The sequence below is a fragment of the Cetorhinus maximus genome, chromosome 4 (assembly GCF_964194155.1).
Source record: "Cetorhinus maximus chromosome 4, sCetMax3.hap1.1, whole genome shotgun sequence".
NCBI lineage: Eukaryota > Metazoa > Chordata > Chondrichthyes > Lamniformes > Cetorhinidae > Cetorhinus > Cetorhinus maximus.
Genome location: NC_135882.1, coordinates 31,923,703 through 31,948,743, shown reverse-complemented (window position 1 = coordinate 31,948,743; position 25,041 = coordinate 31,923,703). Strand labels below are relative to the sequence as shown.

The 25,041-nt window shown below is 43.0% G+C and overlaps 1 protein-coding gene across 1 annotated transcript in view; it reads right to left on the bottom strand.

Moving 5' to 3' along the window:
* The window catches only part of rims2a (regulating synaptic membrane exocytosis 2a), a 1,205,442-nt gene that overhangs the window by 725,944 nt on the left and 454,457 nt on the right, over nucleotides 1-25,041 (bottom strand). Inside the window, exon 5 of the mRNA XM_078540066.1 lies at nucleotides 8,042-8,376. Within this exon, the coding sequence (XP_078396192.1) occupies nucleotides 8,042-8,376 (335 nt within the window). The remainder of the gene's footprint in view (nucleotides 1-8,041; nucleotides 8,377-25,041) is intronic.

Below are 25,041 nucleotides of genomic sequence, written 5' to 3'. Positions count from 1 at the left end.
TTATATAACATGTGTTTGAGCAGTTTTCTTGTTAATGTATGCAACTGTTAAATTACTATTTTAATTTACTTCGGGGATATTCATAGTAACGCAAGTACTGGAGAAGTAAAAAGAACAATTTATGCAACACAGCAACCTTCAAGTGAGTTGCCAGTGACATAAATCAGATGTAAATCCTTGAAGCATAAGGCTGTATTTGGCTCCTTGTGTCCTTTATGGCACTGAAGAAAATCTGCAGTCATTTAGCGGAAACCATCAGAATCGTTAAAACTGGCACAGGAGTGGCATGCTTCAAGTTTTGATTTTGTGTTGAAGTATCCAGGATGGCTTTTGGAAGTTGAAGTCAACGCCCACCCCAAACATGGCCATCATCATATAGGGAATAGATCTAGGGATAGGGGTGCTGAACATCATCCTAGGTCTTCAGTGGGACAAGATACATCGGGTCAAACCAGGCATTTCTCACTGCCCAGGTTAGAAGAAAACTCATTTATAAATAAATTTGGTCAGCGGCTCCCCATACGGAGAAGTCAACAGGACGAGGCAATTCAGCCATAACTTCTGGCGTTGAAAGACATGTGTGCCCCACATCTGCCCATAATGGCAATGGCATCTGCCCTTGCCAATCAAATCAGGAAATATCGCCTGACCCTGGAAAGTTCACCAGCATTAGCGGCAGAGGTACTTGCCAGGTGCATCTCACCAGGATGCACCCAGCAAATGTACTTGTATGTCACAAACAGAAGACTATCAAATAAGCAACATGAAGGAGTGCTGGTTATGAGAATTAATTAAACAAAATACTATGCAGCTCAAAAGATTGGCGAAATCCTGAAAGGCCAACAGTGGCATTTGTTTTTCTTGATAATTGGAAGGATTAAAGGAGGTTCATTCCGTTTAGATTGGTGTATGTTTTCGAGATAGCTGTGTTAACTCCACACTCTGTCCTCAAGCTCTGATGACTTATTTAGTGCTGTTGAAAGAATAGCTGTCTCCTGTTTCTCTCTAAGCATGTAGCTCTCTGCAATTGAGGGGACATCTGAGAGCTAGACCTTTGAATAATTCTATTCTCAAAATGTAAATTTTTCTGCACTTCTTCCATTGTAATTTCTAAATTAACTTTATTGTGCAGCTTTAAAATGTTTTAATCTCTTTCATGTAACATTCTTTAGAGACTGAGGTCTACACTTTGAAAAGAGCAACTTAAAAGGTGCAAACATCTTCATTCAAATGAGATTTTCTAGGAAATTTCTAGTCAAAGTTTTTCTAGCCTAAGTTTGCCAACTTTTTTTTGGGAGCATGTTACCATTTTCCTCATCATGTAGTCACATCTCAGCAAGCAATTATGCATTATGGTGTGACTTAGGTTTCATTTTATCTTTATAAGCTAATTCGACTACCTTTGTCATGAAGATCATTAGGTTTTAAGACTTATTTTTGCAAATGAAGTCACTCAATATTTTTTCAAGCTTTGCTTTCTGTCTGTGAGTTTGTGTCCTTTTCTTGCTGTGGTAGGGCAAGAACCTGAAATACTGACTTAGACAAACATAAAATGATGCTATTGCATCAGAATGCTCGGGTATTGACTGTGAAGTGAATCTAAATACGTGAGTTACAATTTGGAAATCCTTGTGCTCTAGCAAATCCAACCTTGACCTGTCTTGATTTGAAGTTTTTCTACTTGGAAAATCCCACACAGTTCATGCTTGTGCTAGCAGATAAATGGTGTCAGCGGATTGCACCATCTCAGCAGGAAAAGAAAAGGGCATAACAGCTCCATTGGAGTGCATGGCCTACACTGACTAAACATCCTAGCTCAGGAAGGAAGTTCATGGGAGACCACAGTGGTACTTCCCCATGATTGCCCACACAGGTTGTAATTAAATTCACCCCGGCCATGGGCCTAAAGGGTCAAGCAGTGGGGAGGTGCTTTCCCACAAAATAAAGCAAAGGAAATTATTTTGCTGAATCGACACGACCCTTCACTGTGCATCTCATGGCAGCTGATTACTGGCAGGGACCTTGGTGCAGAATTGCTTGCCTGCTCAACTGAGGGGTTGTAAATGGAATACAAACAATTAAACAATATAACTTACAAAAATGGGGGATGGAAGAAGAAAATCAGGATAAATTCAAAACTTCATGCATTACAGACCATGTTACACTCAATTTGTTCTTATTTCTAAACCATGCCACCTAATCAAATGTCAGCTGCAATTAATATCCAAATTTCATATGGCAAATATCTGATCATTTCAAGGAGGTCTAATGTAAGGCTGAACTCCAAACTAACTGCCGCATGACTTGCCCTCAATGATCACCACTAACAGTGGAGGTCAGCTGCTGACATGTTGAATTTAGTCGGTGGATTACAACCCAGTCTAAGCCAGTCTTTCCCGCTTGACTTAAAGTATTTGTTTATGTACACTTGAGATAACATAATGCCTATCAAAATATAATAATCTTGAGTTCCATTTACATTCTGGGAAAAATGAAAGTGCCATCATGTCTCACATATTAATCGTTGGCTACTGACAAGTTTCACTTCCTTAATCAGGTAAAAGCTTTTCACAGCTTCGATCTCACTTTGTCACAGATGCAACTACATTAATAATTTGCTGCAGTTTAGATGTGTCTCTATCCAGACACTCTGATAAGATAGGAAGCTTCTGGCAGAGTTGTCATATCTCTTCCCAAATTTCTTACATCAATGCTGAACTGGAAAAACAGCCTTTAACCCTGTAGTCTTTAAATAACTAAGGTATCCTTTATCAAGTACATTTTTTTAACTCTTCCACTTTAACCAGTTTTCTCAGTTTCATTAATGCCAGCTGGAATATACATACATATATACACAAACACACAAAAACATCAAAATTAAAATGATTCCCAATAGAAAATGTGAAAATAATGACTTCAAGTAGTTAACATCCAACCTCTCACTATAATATTCTTAACTATGCAGCAGCCTCTAATGTCTGGCTTTCTGATTAAAGTGTATAAACCAGTGACTTTCCAGTTAAATATATTCTTCATTATAATGTGCTTTCCATAGGGTGTTCATGAGTTGCATTAACAAGTTAATGCAACTTAATTTTTATAATTTTATGAAACACTGAAAAGATTATATAAGGAAAATACTACAACTTTAATTCACAAGACCAACCAACAAATCATTTACAGGAACTATAAAAGTGGAACATTCTTACCTTCGATCTGCGATGGTCTCCCTCATGTCTGGCTGCAAGTTCACCCTGTATAGTCTTTTACCTGATACTATGGCAGAACTTACACAACGTATGCAACCCAACACCTGCTAAGTGACTAATTCGAAATTTACAAAGTACCTGCAGTCAGAAGTCTCGGTTTCCTCAATAGTTGGTAGCCTGCTAAACGTACAGAAAGCCCTGAACATCCACACACTATCCACTCAGCACAGTACACAGAAGAAGAACCACTGCCCAACTACACTAATCATTTACTTAGCTTCAGCTGTTGACAGTAATTTCTTCAAGAGGTTACCATGTGTGTCATTTAGACAGCTAGAATCTTCCTATAACACTCTATGTTTCTACCTGGATATTCTGACCATTAAAGTGGATTACAAGATTTACGAGATTCATTGCTACCAGGAGTCGCCCTGCAGCAAGGAGGAGGAGGGGAAAATTTGTTGCCAAAGCAATCAACTGCACCTGCTCAAGTCCCTGTGCACTTTCTAAAAGCAACAGTACTAGCAACCCAGCACAATTATGCTGAGGAAATTGTGGATACTGCAGATTTTTTTGAGACATTTTTTTCCTTACTCACTTGTGTTATGTTTAAAATGGTACTGATACCCTTAAAGATCCATTTCTAGTAAAAATTCATAAAAAGAAATGTATAACAAAATACATAACATTATCATTAAAATTATTGCTAATAAGCCCCTGTCCTTAATTTCAATTGTTCAAGCATAGAGTTAATGTTAAGTATCAGGACCACCCTTTAAGAGAACTTGGTATATTTTCTGTACTACAAACTGAGACAATACCATAATGTTTGCATACAGTGAAATTAATACTTTATGAAAAAGTTGTGCACAATTTTCTCTTTCAACTCACTAACCTTAATACTGAATTACTGCACACTATCATTCAGAACAATATTAATTCTGAGGTTAAAAAATAGATACAACTCAAAAATCATTCAGTAGTCAAGATTAAACATTTTAATGATAATTAAATAAAGACTATTAGAATCCCTAATAAGCTCAATACAGATTTTATAACTTACGATTTTCAATTCCTAAGGTGCCCTTGGAGTATAATCTCTCTTCTTTTAGAGCTACTTTCTTCTAATTGTGTCAACAGTATTCCAACTTTTCAATTTATACCAACGCAGATTTCATATATCAAATAAGGGTTTTAATTTCTAGGCATGGGGAATTTCCAAACAGACTGTGCTGTCTTCTGCAATTATATGAGAAGTGATTTACTCACCCAATGCTGCTTAGAGCTTGTTCAAAGAGCTCATTTTGAAGAAGAATGTCATGTTGGTTTGAGAAAACACTATTTAAACTGGTTAAAACAGAGCTGCAGAACTGACGCAGTGCTTCAAACTGCATTTTCATCTCTTACCCCCATATACTGTAAAGCCGTCTATCTCATATGTATCATCAAATGCCAAAATGCCAATCAAATGCTTGAGTCGTCCTGACCTGTGTAAAAACTACGATTTGATGAACACCAGTCAATAGTTAATTGTTCAGACGCCATCCGCTAATTCAGCCAGAGAAGCTAAGCACTTTAAACACCATTACTGACTGTAGCAATAATGCTTTGCAGCAGTGAGGGTTCCCCATTCCCAGCTGCAGTGTCGAGCAGTCACAGATTTCTAATATCTGAATGCTTATTAAACAAACACAGGCTAGATGCTTTCATCAGGAATTCAAGCATATCTGGCTTCCAACAATCAGGCCTCAAAAGTAATCAGACACAGGGAGGAGAAAAATGCTTTAACCCTTCAGTTGTGGGGAAGAAAAAGAACAGACTGTTTTGCACATGTCATATGATAAAATAATCAAATAAATATGTGAGTGCGTTTGTATATGCATGTATGTAGGAGAGGGCGTTGCCTATTGTAAACCTATCATAGTAGCATTTTTACAGTAACTGATGCTTAAATAATTACTTAGTGAAAATAACAATAAAACAATGTAGGTGTTTAATATTCTATTTCCTGTAAACCATATTTTTAAAAACCACACACTTAAAGATCTTTCTTCACATTGTTCTGTAATCTTCCACTACCTTATATTGTTCTACATTCATGATGGTCTGTTCACCTGACTGTCAGTCTACCATTGCTCATTTTTCACAACAAGGGAAAGAGAAAAAGTTCCTTACATGTCATATCCAAAAAGGAGGTGAAGCATTAAATTTCAAATATGCAGGAGTCTCTTGAGGGCTTTGGCCTATTCTGTGCATTCATGGCAAACTGTTCGTGGCCACACACACATCTATAATTCATTCCTGCTCAGCTACTGTTCCATAATGAATGTATTTGTTGATGAAATCATAGGTATACCACTAATATATACTGTTCAGCCAACATCTCAAGTGTTTCTTTTAGTATGCTACAAAATTGACAGCATGGTGGCACTAAACACTGGAGATATGGATTTATGATTGTGATATCCTCACAACAGTAGAGAATCAGTACAACAGCATTATCAAGCAACTCCAATAAAGCAGTTTGCGGGCAGGATTGACCATAACCTGGCACAAGTGCCGCTCTCATTTGGCACAGGCCTAATGTAAAAAGGGGAAGCTGAAAAAAGAGCAATTTGTTACTTCACAACAAAAACCACTGAAATTACCATTTATTTTCTAGACACAATAGAGGCTTTCATTTAAATACAAGTCAAAATAAGAAGGAACTATAATGAACTTATAATAATCTTACTATTATAATTATTATCACTATTATTTTGTCTAGCTGTTGAAATACTGCTGCTTGATTGCTGGAGATGAACAGCAAAAGGTTTGTATTTGCATATCACCTCGTCACATGGAAACACTCAAACTGTCGCACACAATGCATTACTAAAGCAGCAACCATTCTTAAGTAGGCTGAATAACCAAACACCATTTTGATTGCAACCAGGTAAATTCTGGCGCATTTCAATGTTTGACAAAAGAGAAAAAAAAACAACGCTGTCCCTTTTAATATGGCAACTATGGCTCAGTTGGTAGCCCTTTCACCTCAAGTCAGAAGGTCATGGATTCAAGTTTCACTCCAGGACTCCAGCACAAAAATCAAAGTTGACACCCAAGTGCAGTACTGAGAGACTGCTGCACCATCAGAGGTGTTATCTTTCAAAGGAGAACCTGCCTGCACTTTCAGGTGGATGTAAAAGATTCCATGGCAGTATGGAGGAAGAGCAGAAGAATTATTCCTTGGCTAATATTTATCAGTCAATAAAAAAAAAATCGCAAAAACAGATGATCTTGTTTGCGGGAAGTTTGCCTTGTGCAAATTAGCTGCTGCGTTTCCTCCACTACAGCAGTGGCTACACTTCAGAAGTGCTTCATTGGCTGTAAAGTGCTTCAGGACATCCTGTGGTCGTGAAAAGTAATATAAAAATGTCTTTCTTTGGATAACAAAGATTACTATTCTCCAGTCACTATTTTCTAGTGGAAAGATGTGGAGAATTCAGGATATCAAGTGGTCTTCTTCAGATGGAATTACTTAGGGCTCATTTAGACCACATTTCTGCGATGTGCCTCAAATTGCTGCCTGGTCAAGCAGATCTGGGACATACCTGTCTCAACACATCCTCTCTCAGTGTTTTGGGATATTGCCTTTTTTTTATTTGTTCAGTTACAGCTGTGAAAGTGGAGGTGGACCAAGCTACATTTTCCTGTGCAGTTCATTATATAGGAATGTGAGGAGGACTACATTCACCACACCACAAACTTCTTCATCACCACTACCAATAACCAGCCAGCCGAGGATGCAGTTTGGCCATAGCAACCAGATTTGATACTTTCTTTTCACAGCGCTTTATCTAGTAAAGTGACCAGGAACAGATAATCCAGACTTATATAAGGCAAGCGACTCCAAGTAAGGGATGTGCAGGATGCCATTTATCTTGTTTTGAGAGTCAAGTCTCTAGCACTTCATGTATTAAATTACGAATAATGCCTTCATTTTTTCATAAAAGTAAAGAATTCAGGTAAAAGGGGAACAGCAGGTCAAAACATCAGATTTGATTCATATTCCTTGTGCTGCCTCCAGAATTATTATTTGGCTTACCTTCAAAAATGAAACGAAAACACTCTAAACCCAAAATGACCATTTACTCTTTCTCTGGGGCAAGGCACTGAAATTAGGTTTCTAGCAGAGATTTTTTTTTAATGATGCAGATATATAATTGTAGTCCTCACACTGGTGCAGTATATTTCTGTTTAGAAGATTTCAGACCGCATCACCCTTTACTAACAAGAACGTAAGGCAGACAGGTTTCTTAATGACTAGAATAAAGCAGTGTAGGGCTGGTTCTCTTAGATATGTTGGTGTAAGTGATTATTACTAGCACTTCTTTAAGCTTCTAACCTGCACCAGCAGTGACATTCAAAACATATTATCAGGGTCTTTTCAGAGGGGAATTTTTATCTGCACCAAGAGGCATGTTTGTGAATCTTGATTTTTCTCTAGTGATATTGCACCAAAAAAGTGACAAGAATATCTCCAAGTTCATTTTTGGCTGTTTTGCCACTGTGATGACAAGGGGTAAAATATAAAAAAAAGCCTGATATACTACTTGCCTTGGTTCTAAGTTCATCCTTTGGCTACACCATGTAACCAGACAGAAAATAACCTCCTTGAATACAAACTAAATTGCCACTTCAAAATAATTTTAATTTTCTCTTGTAGCGAGAGTGGTAGAAAAATACAAAATTTTGCCCCTGATGCAATTACCAATGGCAAACAACAGAAAATATGCTCCAGAATGTCTCATAGATGGAAGTGACTGTTCATTTTATTGTAAATATCATACCTTTCTGTGGTTATCTCACTGGCAGTCTGCATTGAATGCTGCTTCACCCCTGAACCATTTTTGATTGAATCTTGTCGCGTGAGCCCTTGAGGTCTGTTTTTGTCTGACGCTGGTGTAGAAATGTCCCCTGAGGGTAAAGGACCTTGGAATTGGGAATGCTCCTGTAGTTTTGCTTTCTTTTCCTGTGGCGCTTCTTCGTTTCTATGGGGCACCCCCACCGTGGCCTCAGTTGGGTCAGCCTCCTGCGGAGTGTTCGGGCCACTGCTGTAAAACCAGGCCCCTGATTTAGTGAGGATTTCCTGTTGTTTTCGGCACAAGTTACATACCCACATCACCTGAGACAAGAAAAGTAGGTTATCCTTGGTGCAGTAATTAAAGTCACTTTTAGAATGAGATTTTAAATGCCTTGATTAAAGAAATACAGTTCAAATACGTAAACATTTTGTCAATGTTACAAAATTTAAAAATTAAACCTGGTGTCATAGAAAACAACATCTAGAACATAAATACCATAGCCGCACATAATTATAAATGTAAAAGTCAAATGTAAGCAATGTAAATACACCAAAATAACATTTGTTTCAGATTTAAACAGCAGTAATACAATGATTTTCTTTCTCTCTGCTCCCTTCACTATGCTCCCATTTTCATAGCTTCTTCTTCAGTTAATGGGACTAGTCTAGAATAGTCTAGAAAATTGTAGAGCACCATCCATGATGGTCCATATTGATTGACCTATAGAGAGTAACCCAGCCAACACCTGGGAAACTCACCCGTTGTAAACAGGTAAGTTGGGATATCAGCTAAAGCTGGGATTTGTGCCCAAGTGCTCTCCATGTAAATCTAATGTTATGCTGTCCGGTTAACTGCTATGCCTTCTTTCTTTCTGTCAAAAACAACATCAGCAGATGATACATAGACCGTCTTAAGGGTCAAAAAAAACATGTTCATACTCTTGGTTTTTTGCCATCAATATTTTATTCTGTGCCAATGTGAAGTGCAAGAAAAGGCCATTTACTTGGTAACAAGCCAAATATGCTTCCAAACTGAACCATCTGAAAAGACAGAAAAGCTGAGAGGGCATGTGTCCAATTTAAGGAAACTGGTTAATGATCCTGTAGCTAAGGTAAAAGAAGGTTATGGCACCCTGTTTGGAATAATGATTTTTAACATCCAGTTTCTGTAACCAACATCTCAGAAATAATGGGGGGGATTTCATGGAGCCTGCAAGAGCGGGAAACGTGGCATGCAGCGTGACTGAATTAGACAGGAGCTGAAATTTTGATTTCCTGAGGGTGGGTTGAGATGTAGCGATTAAGTCAATGACATGATTGTGTCGTGTCAGGCCTCATGCCGTCCTGTGGTAGGTTCTTACTTGTAATACATTTGCATGGCATGAATTCTTATGAGAGTAAAACCATTTAAAATTACATCCTACCTTCAAGGTAAAGTCAGCAGCGCACAAGAATCTGGTAGCACCCAGTTCATGTTATTTAAAGGTGGCATGCACCAGTTGGCTTTGTGCCTGAGATCAGAAATTTTCCTTGTTGAACTCTGTGGAACAAGGGAGGGGGGGTGGGGGTGGGTGGGGCAGGAGAATGGCAGCTTGCATAGAGGTTCAGGACTGGCAAGGGTGAGTCAGTGGTGGGGGATTGGGTTTGGAGTGGGGTCGGAGCATAGAGGAGTGGGAGAGGGTAGGGCCTGGTGTCCTGAGTGTGGTGGGAACAGTCAGTCAAGGCAAGAAAATAAGGGGCCTAAAGGACGGTGTCTCAGTACTGTCCACATGTGGATCCATCGCAGGGTGTTGGCTGGCAGAGTCCCTAAAGGGCTATCAGTTCACCTACAGCATTTCAATTATCCCTACTGAGTGTGATCTTGGACAATGTCCTTTACAATCCCAGAAGGAAAAATCAGTAAAAATGGGGAAATAAGAATACTGGTCCGAACTGGTCTTATATACCTTAAAATGGAACACCAGTAAAAACTGGGAAATAACAGTACTGGCCCAAACTATTTTTTCCTTCTGGGATGCATGGAAGGGAGGCCAACTGAGCCTGCAAATTCAGCCATGTCCCACAGAGTGGCGAATACAACATATGAACGTTCAATGAAGAGAGAACGCAAGACACATCATTTCTTTCACAGTAAAGAAATGTCCCTAACTCCCCTGCAACCATCAGTATGTGCCAAACTTGAGGCGTGCCAGTACATTCAGCACTCTCCCTAAGCCTGTCTCAACAAATTATCATTTTGCACACATGAATAAAGTGAAACCAATGTAACGTGGAGTATTTACAAGTGAAATTTAAATTTGAAAAACACCTGTGCCACCTTTGTATTCTCAATAAGTCTTATGTTAATGGCAATGGAGTGGTGCAGAAAAATTGTGGCTATGATGAAGAGCATCGCTGTTTGTGCAGAGGACTCTTTTATAGCCCACCTGCTGCTTTGGCAGCTGACAGCACGTTTCATCACTGAAAACCTTCCTCTGCCATGTGGTGGCATGTGTCTCCCATGCAAACCTGGACACTTTAAATATTAATTGTAATCGCGTGGGAACAAGCATAAAGAGAGAAGTGGCACCCACTTCCTGTTCCGCCATTGGGAACAGTGCACCAAGGTTAAAATTCTGGCCAAGTTTTGCTCCAATAAAAAGAAAACCTCAGCAAAGTCAACCACACTTTTCCTTTCCCTCACAAATTTCTCAGGTACATTTTTCACCAAATTGCCTCTCATCTATTGTACACAGATTTTAAAAAAATCTTTCATGGGATGTCAGCATCACTGGCAAGGCCAATATTTGTTGCTCATCCCTAATTGCCCTTGCAAAGAAAGTGATGAGCCACCTCCTCGAACCGTTACAGTCCATCGGGTATTGGAAAACTCAAAGTGCTGTTAAGAAGGGAGGTGCAGATTTTGAACCTGTGACAGTGAAGGAATGGCGATATAGTTCTAAGTCATGATGGTGTGAGACTTGGAGGGGAACTTGCAGTAGTAGCATTCCCATGCGCCTACTGCTCTTGTCCTTCTAGTTGGTAGAAGTCGTGGGTTTGGAAGGTGCTATCAAAGAAGGCTTGGCAAGTTGCTGGAGTGCATCTTGTAGATGGTAAACACTGCTGCCACTGTGCACCAGTGGTAGAGGGAGTCAGTGATTAAGGTATTGGATGGGGTACCGATCAGTTGACTTACTTTGTCATGCATAATGTCGAGTTTGAGTGTTTTTGGAGCTGCACTCATCCAGGCAAGTGGAGAGTATTCCATCACACTCCTGACTTGTGCCTTGTAGATGGTGAACAGGCTTTGGAGAGTCAAGAGGTGAGTTACTCGATGCAGAATTCACAATCTTTGACCTGCTTTGGTTACCACAGTATTATATGGCTGGTCCAGTTGCATTTCTGATCAATGGTAACTCCCAGGATGTTGCTGGTGGGGGATTCAGCAATGGTAATGCCATTGAATGTCAAAGGAAGATGATTAGATTTTCTCTTGTTGGAGGTGATCATTGCCTGGCACTTGTGTGGCGTGAATGTTACTTGTCACAAGTCAACCCAAGCCTGAATTTTGTCCAGTTCTTGCTGCAAATGGACAAGGACTCTTCAGTATCTGAGGAGTCACATCACAAATGGTGCTGTGTAATCATCAGCAAACATCCCCACTTCTGACTGTATGATGGAGGGAAAGTCATTGATGAAACAGTTGAACATGGTTAGGCCTAGGACACCACCCTGACAAACTCCTGCAGCAATATCCTGGGGTTGAGATGATTGGCCTCTAAAGAAACATCTTTTTTTGTGCTAGGTATGACTCCAACCAGTGGAGAGTTTTCACCGATTTCCATTGACTTCAATTTTGCTAGGGTTGCTTGATGCCACACTCTGTCAAATGCTGCCTTGATATCAAGGGCAGTCACTCTCATCTCCCCTGTTGCATTCAGCTCTTTTGCCCATGTTTAGACCAACGCTGTAATGAGCTGAGTGGCCCTGGCGGAACCCAAACTAAGCATTTGAGAGTAGATTATTGTTATGCAAATTATCATCCACTTGCAACTTTGGGCTGAAGATTGTAGCAAATGCTTCAGCCTTATATTTTGCAATGATGTGCTGGGCTCCCCCATTTTTTTTTTCTTTTTGTTTTTATTCACTCATGGGTTGTGGGCATTGCTGGCTGGGCCAGCATTCATTGCCCATCCCTAGTTGCTCTTGAGAAGGTGGTCGTGAGCTGCCTTCTTGAACAGCTGCAGTCCATGTGGTGTAGGTACCCCCACAGTGCTGTTAGAAAGGGAGTCCCAAGATTTTGACTCAGCAACAGTGAAGTCGGGATTTCCAAGTCGGGATGGTGAGTGACTTGGAGGGGAACTTCCAGGTGGTGGTGTTCCCATCTGTCTGCTGCCCTTGTCCTCCTAGATGGTAGCGGTCGTGGGTTTGGAAAGTCCTGTCGAAGGAGCCTTGGTGAATTCCTGCAGTACGCGTTGTAGATGGTACACACTGCTGCTACTGTGCATCAGAGGTGGAGGGAGTGAATGTTTGTGGATCTGGTGCCAATCAAGCGGACTGCTTTGTACTGGATGGTGTCAAGATCCTTGAGTGTCGTGGGAGCTGCACTCATCCAGGCAAGTGGGGAGAATTCCATCACACTCCTGATTTGTGCCTTGTAGATGGTGGACATGTTTGGGGGTCAGGAGGTGAGTTACCTGTTGCATGATTCCTGAGCTGCTCTTGTGGCCACAGTATTTAAATGGATAATCCAGTTCAGTTCCTGATCAATGGTAACCCCCAGGATGTTGATAGTGGGGGGATTCAGTGTTGGTAATGCCATTGAACATCAAGGGGCAATGGTTGGATTCTCTCTTGTTGGAGATGGTCATTGCCTGACACTTGTGTGACGCGAATGTTACTTGCCACTTGTCGGCCCAACCTGGATATTGTCCAGGTCTTGCTGCATTTGGACATGGACTGCTTCAGTATCTGAGGAGTCGCCAATGGTGCTGAACATTGTGCAATCATCAGCAAACATCCCCACTTCTGACCTTATGATGGAAGGAAGGTCATTGATGAAGCAGCTGAAGATGGTTGGGGCAAAGGACACTATCCTGAGGAACCCCTGCAGTGATGGCCTGGAGCTGAGATGACTGACCTCCAACAACCACAACCATCTTCTTTTCTGCTAGGTTTGGCTCCAACCAGTGGAGAGTTTCCCCCCTGATTCCCATTGACTCCAGTTTTGCCAGGACTCCTTGATGCCACACTCGGTAAAATGTTGACTTGATGTCTCACCTCACCTCAGGAGTTCAGCTCTTTTGTCCATGTTTGAACCAAGGTTGTAATGAAGTCAGGATCTGAGTGGCCCTGGCAGAAACCCAAACTGGGCATCAGTGAGCAGGTTATTGCTAACCAAGTGCCGCTTGATAGCACTGTTGATGACCCCTTCTATTACTTTACTGATGATTGAGAGTAGACTGATGGGGCGATAATTGGCCAGGTTAGATTTGTCCTGCTTTTCATGTACAGGACATACCTGAGCAATTTTCCACATAGCCGTGTAGATACTAGTGTTGTAGATGTACTGGAACAGCTTGGCTAAGGGCGCGGCAAGTTCTGGAGCACATGTCTTCAATACTATTGCCGGGATATTGTCAGGGCCCATAAATCTTTGCAGTATCCAGTGCTTTTAGCCGTTTCTTGATATCACGTGGAGTGAATCGAATTGGCTGAAGACTGGCATCTGTGATGCTGGGGACTCCCAGAGGAGGCTGAGATGGATCATCCACTCGGCACTTCTGGCTGAAGATTGTAGCAAATGCCTTATCTTTTTCACTGATTTGCTGGGCTCGTCCATCAGTGAGGATGGGGATATTTGTGGAGCCTCCACCTCCAGTGAGTTGTTTAATTGTCCACCACCATTCACGACTGGGTGGCAGGGCTGCAGAGCTTAGATCTGATCCTTTGGTTGTGGGATCGCTTAGCCCTATCTATCACTTGCCTCTTATGCTGTTTGGCATGCAAGTAGTCCTGTGTTACAGCTTCACCAGGTTGACACCTCATTTTTAGGTATGCCTGGTGTTGCTCCTGGCATGCCCTCCTGCACTCTTCATTGAACCAGGGTTGATCTCCTGGCTTGATAGTAATGGTAGAGTGGGGGATATGCTGGGCCATGAGGTTACAGATTGTGTTCGAGTACAATTCTGCTACTGCTAATGGCCCACACCGCCTCACGAGTTGCTAAATCTTTTCGAAATCTATCCCATTTAGCACAGTGGTTGTGCCACACAACACGATGGAGGGTATCCTCAATGTGAAGGCAGGACTTCGTCTCCACAAGGACTGTGCGGTTGTCACTTCTACCGATACTGTCATGGACAGATGCATCTGCGACAAGTTGGTTGGTGAGGATGAGATCAAGTATGTTTTTCCTATTTGTTGGTTCCCTCACCACCTGTCACAGACCCAGTCTAGCAGCTATGTCCTTTAGGATTTGGCCAACTAGGTCAGTGGTGGTGCTACCGAGCCACTCTTGGTGATGGACATTGAAGTCCCCCACCCAGAGTACATTCTGCACCCTTGCCATCCTCAGTGCTTCCTCCAAGTGGTGTTCAACATGGAGGAAGCACTGGTTCATCAGCTGAGGGAGGGCGGTACATGGTAATCAGCAGGGGGTTTCCTTACCCATGTTTGACCTGATGCCATGAGACTTCATGGGGTCCATGATGTTGAGGACTCCCAGGGGATCTCCCTCCCGACTGTGTACCATTGTGCCACCACCTCTGCTGGGTCTGTCCTGCCGGTGGGACAGGACATACCCAGGGATGGTGATGGTGGCATCATGATCTGTAAGGTATGTTTCATCAGGCTACTGCGGAGAGAAAGACCGAGTTAATGTTTCAAGTCCATATGACTCTTTTTCAGAGCAGTCCACAGATGCTGTCAGATCTACTGAGATTTTCCAGCATTTTTTGTTTTTGTTTCAGATTTCCAGCATCTGCAGTATTTTGCCTTTATGTCAGGCTGTTGCTTGACTAGTCTGTGGGACAGCTCTCCCAATTTTGGCACTCGCCTCCAGATGTTAGTAAGGAGGACTTTGCAGGGTTTACAGAGCTGAGATTCTCATTGTCGTTTCGGGTGCCTAGGTCAATGCTGTGTGGACCGTCCGGTTTCATTTCTTTGTGACTTTGTAGCGTTTTGTTAGGCTGTTTTCAGAGGTTATTTAAGAGTTTCCTTCCCAAAAAGGCATTAGGGTTTTACAACAATCGACAATGGCTATCAACTTTTGATTCCAGAGTTTTATTAAATTTAAATTCCACCATCTGCCGTGGCAGGATTCGAACCTCAGAGCAATACCCTGGGTCTCTGGATTACTAGTACAGCGACAATACCACTATGCCATGACCTCCCCTACTGACAATGGGGATATTTGTGGAGCCTCCTCCTGTTAGTTGGTTAATTGTTCACCACCATTCATGCCTAGACATGGCAAGACTTTAAAGCTATGATTGTGGGATAGCTTAGCTCTGCCTATCACATGCTGCTTCTGCTTCTGTTTAGCCTGCATACAGTCCTGTGTTGTAGCTTCACCAGGTTGACACCTCATTTTTAGGCACAGTGCTTTTCAACAGCAACATTTAATTTATGACTTGGTGCAATGTGAAATTAATACATTGGGAGAAAAGGAAGAAAGGGAATGGTTTTGGTTTGGTTGGATAGGGCTAGTCTTGGGATTTGGCAAAATTGGAGCAAGCATCTTGACATTTGGCATTTAGGATTCCAACAAATTGGTTTCCAGAGGTTTAGCAATACATGAGGGGCAAAATTATAAAGTTTTTCATTATTGAGGGGAAAATTGGTTCTTCTATTTCCCATTGAATGGGAGAATTAGGTAAAAATTACCCCAATGTTATATCTTAAAATGAGAGACGCTTCCAATGCATTGAGAGAATCGTACTGATGCATAGTAGAGATAATCCATGTCACACACTCGATTGTGGCATCTTTAGAAGTACAGACGGGCGTGTAACTCGTAACCCCTTCCAGCTTATAGTTTTGGGAAGAATATCAACTTCAGACTTCTCAGAGAGATTGAGGCTTCATATTAATAAAGGTACTCAAAGTCCAAAAAAGATAATTTAATACGTATGTTTAATCATATTGTGAAATTATGTAGAAGTGAATTTTCACAGGAGCTCTCTAGCTCATCCTTCGTAACTTCAAGATAGCTACAGAAACCCCAAAAATGCATATTTATGGTCTGGAAGCCACGTTTCTGGGGCTGACAAAGATATGGCACTCAAGCAGGAGAATCCCAACGGAAATTTACAACCATGACCTGTATACCTTTATTATCTTATGTACTTTTTTATTGACCTTAAAAAGAAATAGGTCAAAAAGATTTTGATAACCATTTATGAAAGATTTGACATCAATTTCTGCTTTTTTTGTGCTTTATTCACTGCCGATTATTATTTACTGACATTTTACAGTTTTGATAGCTTGCAGTTCTATGAAAATGAAATTTGTACCAATCGCGTGCAAGAGTAGCACATATTCTGTCCAACAGAAGTACAATGACCGAGGCATCATGATGCAGCAAATATGATGCCTAACGTGTGATAGACAAGGACGGATGTATATTGTTACAACATATATCGACTAACACATTTCCTTTGTTGTTATTCACAGTTAGTCTGGAGTGGAGAGCACCATTCAGTTGTTTAGTTTCTATGATGAAACTGTGTTTAACTTGGCATTTAAGAACCCACTTTGAATGCTACCTATGGGAATTAATTTAAATCAGGAATTACGCATGTCACATTAGCATGGTTACCCATAAAATTATTTTGTTTGAACACTTCATTAATTTTTTTTTACTTGGAGACCTCATCCACTCAAAAGTCTGAGCTGATACTCTGTCCAAAGCTACACTCTGACAACTGAAAGGAGTTATCAACTATAAATTTGGTTGTTTTGTCTACCCCAGTGCGAAAGACAGAGAACTGTAGCTGCTTATAAATTTTTAGCTCCTGGCCAGAAGGACCTGCATGAAGTGAGTGTATTTTATACATAATAAAAGGTTACGTCCCATCCAGAAATGTTGTCCATGCCAATCCTGAACTTATTATTTATTTTACCTGCATGTGTGCCCTCATCAAAACAAAGCACAATTTGATAACCTTACAGTCAGCCGAATGTATAATGCTGCCACCACCAGGATTGCATAAGTAATGTCCTTTCCCTGAGTAATGGAGCGCAGCCCTCAAACCTGGTTTTTGCAGCTTACAACAGGGAAGGAAAGGAATACGTCTGAATTTTCGATCCCAAGTCGGGAGCGTAGAGTGGGGAAAATTCCCAGCTCCGCAAACCCGGATGGAAAAAGTGAGAAGGTGGCCGGATGTTCCGATTATGGTTCTGGAGGAAGGGGATGGTGGGGGGGGGGGGTTGATTAATGGGGGATGGGGCCCCCACCCCCCAGAAACAGTGCAGAGTCAGCCACAGGAGCTACCAGGTGTGGTGGTGGGATGTGTGAAAGACCCGCGTCAGTGACCTGGGACTTTGGCCCAGCTGTAAAGAAAAGCAATAAAACTAAAACAAAAACAGCCCTCCAGCCCTAAACCCCTCACATTCCCACATGCTCCCCATGTCTCATCCATGCCAACCCATGCCATCTCATACCCCCCACCCACGGACCCCCATAGCCCCTCGTACTTACCTATGTCCCTATATGCACACATCCACGGCCCTTCATAGTCCCTAGGTCAATTTAGTGCCAACTCAGTCAACCCATGCTCCCACCAACCACCCTTTATCCTTTCACCCTCCATGTCAACTCACCCAGTATCCACCATGCACAGGCCTCAGGACCCGTGTTGAGATGAAATAAAGTGCTAAGGCCTGAAGTTTCTTCTAGATGGAGAGGCTCTCGAGTTAGCAAAAATGGCAGCAGAGGCCCAGATCCACAAGTCCCACCTTTGAACCCGGCCCCCACCATTTTTGCAGAGGGGGGTATCTAATTCACACATCCATGCTCCATGGAGACAGCTAAACATGTTAAAGTGCAGCTACCTCGGTCAGATCTGATTTTGGCGAGTGATATGTCCAATACACAACATGTGCAATTTAGACCAGGTAGTGGAAGGCGTAAAGCTGCTGACGTGCTTTGGAGACGTAGGGTGCCCATTTGGAGAGGTAGGGTACCCTTTTGGATGTGGTCCTGGGACACCTCTGGAGAGGTCAGGTGCCCTTTGGGAGAGGTACACAGGACCATGATAAAAAGTGCATAAACTAATTGAAACTGTCAAGCTCATTAGAACTGTCAACAGAGCTGTCAACGGGAGTTGTCAAACTGCAAAGGCATTTAACACTCCTGCCCTTCAAATTAAAACAAAGCAAACTACAGTGCTAAATAAAAATCAGTGCTTGTTATTTCACTTTCTGTTGACATAAGCCTTACAGTTATCATTACAGGATTAGTGCTACATGACTGATTTCACAACCTTTCATTATCACAGTGTGGGGTGCCTGTCAGTTCACAGTTTGATTGACAGCTCCAAGTGATTATAATTTTTTTCAGTGGGATTATAGATTCCATGGCTTGTTTTTGTAAGGAATTAACAAAAGTTAAATGTAGTAAATGTGTTTTCAGCAATGAGTTTTTTTTGAAATAGTAAATTAACCAATAAATTCTTAAGAACTTTATTTAATCCCAGAATGGGTCCTGAGTCTGCCCATGGTGGATACCAGATGAGTTGCAAGGTAGGTGTAAGGGCAAAGGTTGATGGTGGGAGGGCATGAATTGGCACTAAGTTGGAATAGGGGCTATGAAAGGCCATGGGGGTGAATACAGAGTAATAGGTTGGCATGGTGGTTATGAGGAAACATGGGAAGTAGGAGGAGGGCATGAGGTGGATGGGTTGGCATGGATAGTGCCTTGTGAGTGTGTGCTTGCGGTGGGAGGGGCAGTGAGGGTTGAGGATTTGAGGGCTTTTTTTGTTTTATTCTTTTTTAAATTCTTTGACAAAGTGCTGGAGCACCAAGGCTGGCCTTCCACCCAGCCCTCCTCCGCACACAGCAGCCTCCACATTCTTTCCAGAATCGCCCGCCACAACTCTCATTTTTACCTGAACCCCCCAGACCAAAATTCCAACCTTACATGGCAATTTCTCCTAGGTCAGGTTTGCGGACCCATGATTTGTCCTGACTCTTCGCTCCCAGGAGTGAAAATTCAGGCCTATGTGCCTATTGCAGACTTTATTTTTAAAAAACACACTCATTCATAAAAACTCATTGAATACATTTGCATTCCTTCATGTGCTTAATCACTTATTAAAAAAAAACATTTTTATTCATAGCCCCACATCAAAGATTTTATAACCACTTGGAGCTGTCAATCAAACTGTAAACTGACAGGAACCCACTATGAAATGATAAGTGAAATCAATCACGCAGCACAGATCCCATAATGATAATCATCAGGATTATGTCAACAGACACAGCAAAATCACTAGCACTGTTTTTTTTGTTTAAATTGAAGAATTTTTTTTTAAATTTAAAAGCCAGGAGATTTAAATGCACTGATAGCTTGACTGTTCCAATGAGTTTATCCACTTTTTACACACATGCATGTCTAATTTTAAAAATCCCAAAGTGCACTTGACCTCTCCCAAAGGTGTCTCTGAACATGTCCAAAAAGGTACCCTGCCTCTCCAAAAGGATATCTTACCTTTCCAACGGCCTCGGATTTAGACATTCTCCTGAAAAGTGTAAAGCCCACAAGTCATATTTTGGGCTTCCCACTAATGAAAATTAGATCTGACTAATGGAACTGCACTTTATCACTTGCAGCTGCCTCAGTGAACCAAGGATGTGCAAGCTACAACCCAACCCATTCCTCCCCCCATCCCCCCCCCACCCCACCCCCCCACAAAAATGTTGGGTGCCAGGTTCAATGGCAGGACTTCCGGATTTGGACCTCAGGTGGAATTTTGGCTACTTTATAACCATGTGGAGCTGTCAATCAAACAGTGAAATGACAGGCACCCCACTGTGATAACAATAGAGTGTGAAATCAGTCTTGCAGCAAAAATTCTCTCCAGTGTTCTGAAAATTCCAGACATTTTGGATAGAAAATTTGTTTTTAGCATTATCATTGGCCCAGGTAGAAATTGTGCCTGTTTTCAGAGGTATTTTTTTTCCAACCTTCCACTCAAACCCATTTGCGCAACACTGAATTCAAAGTCTGACATGAATCAGGGTAAACTGGCAGCTTTAGAATGGATTTTTTTCTTAGGAAAAAACCCCTGCAATATTTAAGAGTGAGACCTCAGTTTGATTAATACAGCTGAAAATTGGTTTATCACAAAAAGCAAACAGTTTTAATCAGTGTCAATCCACGTGTGAGTATCCGATTTTAAAATGCTTAAAATTGACTTTTAAAACATATACAGAATCATCTGCTAGTTATATTGGGACACATTAGTTTCTTAGTAAATTATAAGAAATTACATTCAAAAGGTTTTTAAAACATGCCTAATAGCATCCTTGTGCTCATGGCAAAGTTGGAAGTCAGGTCAGGTTCACACCCTCGAAGACCAGAACAGCACTTTCCTGGCGTGAGAAGGAACAATCTTCCTGTTCTGAGGGCAATTCCAACATTTTTGAAAACTGTTCAACCAGATCAGCTGGCTCTGCAGGTATCAGATTTTCAATTTCCTCACTCGCGCCCCCACCTAGCAGGTACCCAAAATTTGCTGATCATGACATGAATACTGCCATCAGACATTTGAGTCACCAGTAGGCTCAAAATCCCCCTCTGTAGCCAAGTTACACTGGTACAGCAGGATCTCAAGTTATCAGCTACATTCTCTCTCAAGCATTCAATACACATCTCATAGTAAGAACCATTACAAATACAAATACAGTTACTTTTGGAGTGTATTATGTTTTTATGTATGTGACACATAAAGAGCAAACTACATTCCATCAGCCCCCTCTAGTGGCCAATCATCACCATTCCAGTTTTTTAAAATAACTGGAAATTAAATGAAAAACATGCTCGTGCATCAGGAACAAGTTTGGAATGTATCTCCTGATCGTCTAACCACACAAATTTATACCTTTACGAAGACATTAAGTATACATACAGCATCAGTATCAAATTACATTTCTATTTTTTTCAGCCTGTCTAATGCTGATGGTCATTGGAACAGAATGCAGAAATAAAGCGAATGGAAACACAGGGACATATTAAGAATCTAAAATGACACTGAGACAACCCTACATAAATAAAGTGAGATGTTATTTTCTTGGAGGCACAAACATCAACTGCAATGCATCAATCAGGCGATGTTGGGCATGTAAACTGAAGGTTTGGTTTAAAATAAAACAGAAGATCACATGCTGTCACGCTTTTTCAAAAGGACAGTCTTCAAGATGCTAAAATCACATTTTACAAAAGAATGAATAGAATGCAACTTCAGGGCAAATCACCATCTATACAAAATAAATTGGCTGGAATTCACACTAGTGCAGCCGGTTAACAAGAATATGGCATTAATGTAGTGGCATTTTGGATGCATACATTAACCATCATTTAGTACTTTCATTCTATCAGTTACCTCTATGTAATGTGATTGCATTATAGCCATTGTCTTTAAGCCGGAATTTCCCAGCCCCGTTGGCGTCGGGCGTCAGGGCGGGCACGGTAGCACAATATGGCGAGAAGGCCAAAAATCAGTTTTACGTAGTCACGAAACCACTTTGTGATCGTCTGCTCCATCAGTCAATGGCGGCCTCCACTCCCTGCCGCCGCAAGTCAGGAACCTCAGTGAACCCTGCTCACCGGAATCAACCCCCTCCTCCCCCCAACATCAAATCCACTGCCTACGTCAGCCAGTGAGCACACTACACACTGTCCATCCAAGTGGTGGCCAGAGCTTTCCTGTATTCATGAAGGGGCCTTCAGACTTAACCAAGAAAGGTTCTTAGTACACCCATGTTAACCCATGCATCACTGTCTTCAATCCTGCAGGGGGAGAATATCAGGTTTACGGAGTCTGGTGATTTAGCAGTATGCCTCACAGCTTACAGAGACCAGAGAAGAAGTGGAGAGCGGCGTAAACCCCCGGCCCAGCAAAGGGAGGGGCGCATCCCTCAAGATGAAGGGGTGGCAGGGCCTCCTGCACTGCGCATGCAGCTGAAGATCCACAGAGAGCCATTGCTAGTAGGCGCCTCGCTAGACCCAGTGTCTATAGATGGCACTTGTCATTCCTGCTGATCACTGAGAACCAGTGTCGCTGAAGACTGTGCATGTCCAGGGAAGTGGTTGGTCACATATGCCACCTTCTGTAGGATTTTGCACCACAGGGACATGGAGGGCAGCTACTGCCAGTGGCCGTGATAGTAAACGCGGTGCTCAATTATTACGCTAGTGGCTCCTTCCACAGTTTGACAGATGACCTATATGGGATCTTGCAAGCCTCCACGCACAGGTGTATCCAGGATGTCATGGACACCATCTTCGCGAAGGCACAGAACTTTTTGCATTTCACCTGGGATCAGGAAAGCCAGGAAGCAAAAGCGCTGGGATTGGCACAGATCTCAGGTTTTCCACAGGTGCAAGGTGCCATCGACAGCACTCACATGACGCTTAGATCTCAGTGGTAACAAACAGTCAACTACTTCACCGCAAGGGCTTCCACTCGCTGAATGTTCAGCTGGTGTGGAACCACCACAACCACATCCTGTAGGTTTGTGCATGATTCCCAGGGACATCTACGACTCCTACATCCTTAGCAGGTCTCAGGTCCCTGACATCTTCCAGGATCCACAGGGGCTGCAGGGTTGGCTCCTCAGGGACAAGGGCTACCCACAGAAGACATGACTGCTGATGCCTGTGTGGTGGCCTCAGACTGCAGCAGAGCAACAGTACAATGGGGCCCATGCCACGGCCCAGACAATGGTGGGGCAAACTATATGCATTTTGAAAATGAGGTTCCGGTGCCGTGACAGGTCCAGTGGAGCATTGCAATACGGTCCTCAGAGGGTGTCATGCATCAGCGTTGCTTGCTGCGTGCTCCACAGCCTGGCACTGCAAAGTAGAGGAGGACCGGGCTGAGGAGGAGATGGAGGAGCTGCACGCATCCTCCAACAAGAAGGACGTCGAAGGGGATGATGGTGATGAGGCCCTCGAAGGCAAGGATGCCAGCAATGAGGCCATTGCACTGGCCAAATGAGGCAGGTGCGCTCAGGAGACCCTCATAGCCGCAAGATTCATGGAGAATCTTGACGAGATGCAGCGAGGTCAGTCCTGACATCCTCACCTTGCACCTGTGAACGATGGACTCCTATGTGGATGACAGCAGCGCACATACCCTCAAGTGCTCAATCATGTCATGGAGACACAGTGGAGGCCCTAATAGTCACTAGATTTCAGGAAGATGATGACGACATACAGTGAGGACACTCCCTTGATCTTCACATTTCCGTTGTGAATGTCTGACCCCTGTCTGGCCGAGGGCAGCTCGCTTGCGCTCTGTGATCAGGGTCGTATTATGGAGACACAACCGTGAAACTTTAAATGCTCTTGATCCTTTGTTTGCCTTCAGCACCTGAGCCCTTCAGGAGCACACCGTCACCGGACACAGATGGTGAAGAGATGGGGGGCCAGTCCCGTACCTCAAAGTTTCTGAGAGCACACAGAGAGAATGATGAAACTCTGTAACACCTGCCCACGACATTCTGGCAGCAATGACAAGCACTGTCAAGGTGCAGACATCACTAACGTGTCCAGTGAGCGTTAAGCTGGACCATCACTTTGGTCTGAAGTTTACACACTGCACAGGAAGAAGGGGTTCAGATGGGCCGGACACTCATTGAGTCATCTGGGTGGGTGGCCCCGGGGTGTGCGCCTGCTGATCCTCCTCCCTATGGGTGCCCGAGGCTGGCTTCTTGAGAAGGGGAAGCTGGAGTGAGATTGAGCTGCCCCACACCTCCCTTCTGTTGACACTGTTGGAGGCCAACTATGGTGTCAGCAGTGGAGTTCAGCCCACGCTGCAGTGCAGGACATTTATCCTGGACCAAGGTCTCCATGGCGGCTGCCATCCTGCCATTGTTGACCTCAGTGCATTGGCATGCCGGCGCTATCACCTCAGACTGAAGGTGGATGGACTTCTCCATCATGCCTTGCAATGTGAGGAGGGCAGTGGACACCCCTCCCTGATGTTCCCGAGCTTGCCTTTGCAGCTCCAGCAACTGAAGAATGACCGAGTCCAGAGGCTCATCATCTGATTCGGACTCAGCAGATTTCAGCCCTCTAGCAGTCCTCCGAGTGCCAGAAAACTGGAAGGCTCCTGCCGCCTGCTGCGGATCAGACAGTGTAATGTGCTCACCAGATTGTAACCCCGAGGCTAATCTAGAACCAGGTCCCACCGAGGTGTGTGTCTCTGCGCTGGTGGAGGGTGTGGGTGAGCGCTGTGAAGGGGCTTCAATTAGGGTGTCATCAGATTCTTCTTTCAAGGTGTCTTCGGGCCTTGAGTTGAGGACCAGGGTCGTGGACCCCCTCGGCTGCTTCCCAGATGTGCCTGCGAAAGCAAGGAGACATAATTAGTGCATGGCAGGAGACTGCAGAACAGGGGAACTGACTCACAGCATGGTTGTCTGACGGATGTTGCACTGTTGGATCCTCACTTGCTTGAGCACCACCGACCTCACCATCAGCACATGGACCGGTCCAGATCATCGCCAGCCAGCTGGATGACTCTATTTTCAAAGTCTATGAGGACCCGGATGTCAGTCATTGCTCCACCAGTCTGCAATCTCTCCCTTTTGTTGTGTGCCATCTTGTCCTGCATGAATACAGATAGAGAGTGCAAGCAGGACGCCTGCCAGGCCAGATGAGAAGGATGCCCGGCATATATGGGTGGTGACTGGTGCCATGGACCGGATGAGGACATGTTCTGCAGGGCAGATGAAGATGTGTGTAAGTGTGTGAATGGTGATGTTTCTTGAACTGGCAAC